Raw genomic sequence first — 6,464 nt, 5'->3', positions numbered from 1 at the left:
AGACAGTAGATTGTAATCTTATATTTAAGATCAGATTAAATTTCTAATTGTCTCTTGTATTATTAATCAAAGATAATAATATTTTAATGTCATTATGATCTCAGCGCAAGCGGTTGTTACGTATGGTCGATGTAAATCAATTTTAAATTCTCATTTTAGATGACCAATCATCTGACTAAGGCGGACGCCGAGTATCTTGAAGCTTCTGATCAATTATTGGAGGGTAACCTTAGTACAGTACTCCCAGAATTTCTTATAAAATAATTTCCATAGTCCCTAACTCACTAACCAATTATAGTTCTAAAACAATTAATCATTCTGCTATGCGCCAATATTGTTAATATTAGCTAAACATTAAATTTTTTTGTGCGTGTGTATCTCAGGAGTTTAATTAAGAAATAAATTAAATTAGACAGATTTATGAATATTATATCTTGATATGGATTTTGTTTACTCCATTTGGTCCTATGTGCATATAAATTAGCTTCTAAAAGAAGTTAATAGTCCCTTTTATAAGTTTACATAAAAAGATAGAATATTAATTACTCTGCTTTAATTTTATCCTCTTTTACAATTTTCTAATTAATGGAGTATGATATCATCTTTTTCAATGATTTATAAATTACTTCTCTTTAGTCCTACAACAGTTGACAGTTGAATATATCCTCTTCTTCATCATATGTGAGGGCCGAGCGTTAATATTTATCTCATTGGAATCATATATTTGATTTAAATGATTTAATAATTAAATTTTATCAAATTAACAGTCACAAGAGAACATTATTTCTATTCTACGTTATAATCATTTTTGCGTGAAGAATATTAGAATCGGACAAACCCAACACGATTCAAATTGTTGAAATTCAGATCAAATATGGATTATGAATATTATGCATTGAATCTAGGAGAAAAAAACAATATTGAGCACCAGAAACATTCAGTGAATGTGAGACAAGTTGACGTCTTTGGGCTTTAGGATCACTTTTTCAATATTACAAGATTAGGAATGGGATGAGCAAAATATCGATTCAGTGAATGTGCAAAGAATATTGGGGGCAAAAAAATACTACCTCCGGTACTTAATATAAGACCCTATTTGACTTTTGTATTAGTCTTAAATATAAGACCCCAATCCATTTTATCTCTCATATTTACTTAATTTTTTCCAAGATAGTCCTTCTAATAATTATAGTTTTAGCTAACATACTTGATTAGTAAGGATATTTTAGGAAAGACAACACCTATTTAGGAGAAATAACTAATTCAACTTACTTCCTTAATCTCTTCAAATTAGTCAACTGGTTCTTATAATTAGGATCGCAGGTAGTACGTTTTCAGTCCTATCATTAATTCTTATCCACGCACGCCGAATCCAACGCGGTTTTGTTTGACTTTATGATCACAAAACTTAAACCCATTCACATACTTAAAATTTGCAAAATCTTTCACTAGTGATCCCAATTTTTAACTCTTGAGGAGGCTGCGACTTGTTCTCTCAAAGTCAATTGACTTGATGTTATTTTCATACCCCAGCAAGAAGCCGTCTTATTGGCCAGCCTCAAAGTCCATTGACTTATTCATACTTATTCATCATTTTAACTTGTCTTTTATTATATAACACTGGTTGACACAGTTTCCTTCCATGGTTTCCTATTTTGGGATATTACTGATCCTAACAACCAATTTATATCAGAACTGGCAGTTCTGGGCGAAACATGGCATTTAAACTGCAACCAGTTCATTGAACTGGAACCTTTGATGCTCATGTATTCAGGGGACAAGTCACAAGTAGATAATGAAGATAGCAAATGGATGGGTTATTTTATTTGTTATGTTCCATCACAGCTTCTTGTTTTGTGCAGCTTCTGATGCCATAACCATTAACAAACCCATCAGAGACGGTGAGCATCTAATTTCTAGCGAAAATTCATTTGCTCTAGGGTTCTTCACTCCAGGCAAATCAAACAATCGCTATGTAGGAATTTGGTACAACAATCTGCCAGAACCAACTGTGGTTTGGGTTGCAAACAGAGACGATCCCATTAATGATACCTCTGGTGTTCTCTCCATCAGCTCAGATGGAAACCTAGTTCTTCATCGTAACTACTCCGACATTCCCATCTGGTCTACGAATGTTTCTGTCCCTGTTCCAAACACAACAGTTATGGCTCAACTCACAGATATAGGTAACTTTGTTTTGACTTCTCAAAATGACTCCAAAACTGTTTTATGGCAAAGCTTTGATCATCTTTCCGATACTTTGCTTCCGTATGGGAAATTGGGAGTGAACAGAAGGACTGGCCAGAGCTGGTTTTTGCAGTCCTGGAAGGCAGAGGAAGATCCAGGAACAGGAAACTTCACCATGAAGTTTAATGTTAATGGGAAACCTCAGTTATTCTTGTACAATAATTACGCACCATGGTGGCGGGCTGGATCCTACAACGGCGAAATGCTTGTGGGTATTCCATTTATGAAACGAGCAATGTCAACTTATGTTACTATTCCTTTCTCGGATGATGGTAATGAAGTTAAAATTTTATTTCACCCCTATGACAAGAAAATCATCATGCGAGTGGTGGCTGTTCAATCTGGATTCTTCCAAGCCTTGCTATGGGATAATGATAAGAAACAATGGAATCGATATTGGTCTGGTCCAGAAGTGGATTGTGATAACTATGGATCTTGTGGTGCCAATGGGAATTGTGATCCTCTTAACTACGCAAATTTCAGGTGTTCTTGCTTACCTGGGTTTGAACCCAAAAACCCAACAAATTGGTATCAACAGGGCGATCCATCAGAAGGTTGTGTGAGAACGAAAGGACCATCCTTATGTGGGAATGGAGAAGGATTTGTTAAAGTAGAAAGCGTAAAGATTCCTGATACGTCCGTGGCAAATTCAAATATGACTATGAGTTTGGAAGAATGTGAAAAAGAATGCTTGAGAAACTGTTCTTGTAATGCCTATTCTGTTTCTGATGTGAGAAATGGTGGGACTGGATGCTTGATTTGGCATGGGATTTTGATGGATACACAAAAATTAAGTCAGGAAGGGCAGGATATATATGTTCGTGTTGATGCTATTGAACTTGGTAATTATTGTTCAATCCTTTTCATTCTTCTTTCACTTCTCATTTCTGTTTTTAACTCTTCTTGTTAATTATATTTCTTCCTATACTTTGTTCAGAAACATATGCTAGGAAATCAAAAAGATCAGCGCTTGCTATGTCTTGGAAAGTGGGGATTACAGTGACTTGTGTGATTTTGCTGATTGCTCTTCTTATTGTCTTATCTGTGTGTTTCATTCGGATCAAAAAACGAAGAGGTGCGTTTTTCATTTCATTTCACATTATATTAATGCCTTTTCACACACACACTCTGCTCAAAAGCTTATAATAGTTAATTGGTTAGGTGAAATAGTTGGAAAAGAATGATTAGATAAAATGGGAAAAGTGCGAGAGGAGAATTATGGAGATAGATCACAACCAAGCTTCTGTGGCATTAGTGATTTAATCTAATTCTTAAAGCTATGGTCTTGAAATTTTTTTAAGGAAAAATCTCTGAAAAAATACCTCTTGAGTTTTAAGATTTCAAATTAGATCTATTTACTACACTTAAAAAGCAAATGACAAGATATTTTTGTATTAATTCCTGATTTGAGATTTTAAAATTTAAGAGATTTTTTTTTTGGGATTTCCCTTTTTTAATACAAGGTATTAAAGAATAGTTTGCTCTTTTTTATGTATTACTTTATTCAATTTTTTAAAACTATTTCACCGTCTTTGTTTTTGCTAATTGCAGATGAGATAATCGAACAAGAAGCAAAATTAAATTCCCCAACAGAGGAGCAAAACGGTGAAAACAGAGCACAATCGAGCTTACCATTTTTCAGCGTCAAAACCATAACAACGGCAACAAACAATTTCTCAGATGAGAATCAATTAGGGCAAGGAGGATTTGGTTCTGTTTACAAGGTGAGTAAAATCTTCAAGAATCCCTTTGTCATATAATCTGACCCAGTTCTTAAAACGTTGCATATAGAAGTGATTTATGAGACTTAAAATCTTTTATTTGCATTTGATACTCATATTTATGAATGTCAGTATTGATATTTTGCAACTCAAATAATTTTAAAAAATAGAATAAAATTTAGGCATAACTATCATTAGATTAATCTTTTACCTTTTGGGATCTAACGAATGTCATTTTCCTCAAAATTAAAAAAAAAAGTCAACAATCATATCAATAAATAGTATAACAATAATAGGGACACCTGCCATAATTTTGTATGACATATTGGTTAGTGCGTGTAATGTAAATAATGATTTGATATCTCAGGGAACATTAATTAATGGAGAAGAGATAGCAGTGAAGAGATTGTCCCAAGATTCTGGACAAGGCACTCAAGAGTTCAAGAATGAAATTAAACTAATTGCCAAATTGCAACACAGGAACCTTGTGAAATTGCTTGGATATTGCATTCACAAAGAAGAAAGGATGTTGATCTATGAGTACCTTCCCAACAAAAGCTTGAACTTCTTTCTCTTTGGTATGTTTTATTATTCTGCTTCTCTTTCTCTAAACTAATGCTGTATAATTTCAAATATCACACACATTATTAACTTAGCTTGCATGCCTCAATTAATTAGTGAACTGGAACAAATTATTCCCTTTTTTGTTTATTCATAAAATATATATATATTTTGACACATTCTTCTGAAATTAAGTAAATGCATAGAGCCAGTACATTAAAATATTTCGAAGTATTCTTTTCAAACTATTCAAGTTTCAAAATTATAAGGGCTTTATGTAGGCTCTAGGTAGCTAGATAAGATTACTTAAGAATATCATTCGTACATAAATAAAAAGCATTATAGCTAGCTTATAATTCATATATCATATTATTTGCATATCTTCTTGAGGTAGCTAAATTTATTTTCCATCATTTTCAAAGATAACATTGTTTTATGGTTCATTACAGATAGGAGTCAAAGAATGCCATTAGATTGGGATACACGTTTCAATATTATATTTGGAATTGCTCGAGGTCTTCTCTATCTTCATCAAGATTCAAGGCTAAAAATAATTCATAGAGACCTTAAAGCTAGCAATGTCCTCTTGGATGCTACAATGAATCCTAAAATTTCAGATTTTGGCATGGCTAGAATATTTGGAGAGAACCAGATCCAAGCAAGAACTAGACGAATTGTTGGAACATAGTAAGGGAGAAATTCTTGAACATCATCTAAAATAGCACCATTAATTGAGTTTCACAACAATCTTATATCATTATTATTTTTTCTATTGCAGTGGTTATATGTCTCCAGAATATGCAATGGTAGGACAATATTCAACAAAGTCTGATGTTTTTAGCTTTGGTGTTCTATTGTTAGAGATTATTAGTGGCAAGAGAAATACAGACTCTGATAAAGAAAGAGCATCCCCAAATTTGATTGGACAGGTAACCAAAGAAATCTATAATGGAGAAACTTAAACATATTCATTGATCTTTTCTATCTCTTCTCATATTATTTTAACCTTGGAAGCCATGGAAACTACTTTGCTGACCTTGATCCTATTTTTTTCTTATTAAAATTATGAGACTGTTTTTTTTTTTGTAGGTATGGGACCTTTGGAGAGAAGAAAAAGCCTTGGAAATAGTGGACTCAACACTTGGTGAATCATATCCTCTTGACATAGCCTTAAGGTGTATACAAATTGGGCTATTATGTGTGCAAGAAAGTGCCCTCTATAGGCCATCCATGTTGGAAGTTGTTTTCATGCTTGGTAATGAAGTAACCATTCCCTCACCTCATAAGCCAGCATTCCTATTCAATTCTAACATAGAGAATTCAGAATCTTCAGCATCTGGAGATCCTTCAGTAAACACTATTTCAGATACTACAATTAGTGCTCGATAAATTAGACTTAGATATATATATGAGAGAAGTGCAATTTTTGATCCTATGTATTGTTAAACTTTGATTCTGTATTAATGTTTGTGCATAGCAAGCGTCCTTCATTTTGTTCATATATATGCTTGATGATGAACAATGATTGATTACTAGCAAATGTAGAGGTGTATTGTACATTCCATCTATATTTCTTAGTATTTCTATAAACAAAATATCGTACTGATTTTTTTTTACTCACTTGGATGCATGAGTTCACAAATTATATGATACTTCCTGCGTGCATGATAGGGGATAACATGCTAAACATAATTGCTAAATGTCAAAGGTGGGTGCTCTTAAATCTTGGAAGTTGAATGACTTCTTTTAATTGATTGCACAAAAATTGTATGGCCTTAATTTTATCTTAATTAGTCTAGCCAACACATGTAAAAAGTATATATATATATATAATAGAATTAGTTAACTTAGCATTACTTTTCATTATTGCTAGTTTCTTTTTGTCTTATTACATTCTTTTTTTTTTTATTTGGACTTTGATGTGTATCCCACTCT

General features: G+C 32.9%; 1 protein-coding gene across 1 annotated transcript; it reads left to right on the top strand.

The window, feature by feature from the left end:
* Positions 1–1,587: 1,587 nt before the first annotated feature.
* On the top strand, positions 1,588–6,149 carry LOC114746990 (G-type lectin S-receptor-like serine/threonine-protein kinase At1g11410). Its single transcript, XM_028935275.1, has 7 exons — positions 1,588–3,089; positions 3,185–3,322; positions 3,799–3,971; positions 4,336–4,546; positions 4,979–5,216; positions 5,308–5,458; positions 5,619–6,149. Exons 1-7 carry the CDS (start codon positions 1,796–1,798, stop codon positions 5,916–5,918), a joined length of 2,505 nt encoding a protein of 834 aa, XP_028791108.1. The 5' UTR covers positions 1,588–1,795; the 3' UTR covers positions 5,919–6,149.
* Positions 6,150–6,464: the final 315 nt, after the last annotated feature.

The sequence above is a fragment of the Neltuma alba genome, unplaced genomic scaffold (genome assembly GCF_004799145.2).
Source record: "Neltuma alba isolate B1F8T4 unplaced genomic scaffold, ASM479914v2 tig00000857_pilon, whole genome shotgun sequence".
In the NCBI taxonomy this organism is placed as follows: domain Eukaryota; kingdom Viridiplantae; phylum Streptophyta; class Magnoliopsida; order Fabales; family Fabaceae; genus Neltuma; species Neltuma alba.
This window is presented reverse-complemented; position numbering and strand designations above follow the sequence as displayed.

Bases quoted from the DNA above. Each gene is read 5' to 3' on its own strand.
- LOC114746990 (XM_028935275.1), top strand. From the start codon at position 1,796: ATGAAGATAGCAAATGGATGGGTTATTTTATTTGTTATGTTCCATCAC. The intron at 3,090-3,184 runs GTAATTATTGTT...TACTTTGTTCAG, and splicing joins TGTTGATGCTATTGAACTTG to AAACATATGCTAGGAAATCA. The intron at 5,459-5,618 runs GTAACCAAAGAA...TTTTTTTTGTAG, and splicing joins CCCCAAATTTGATTGGACAG to GTATGGGACCTTTGGAGAGA.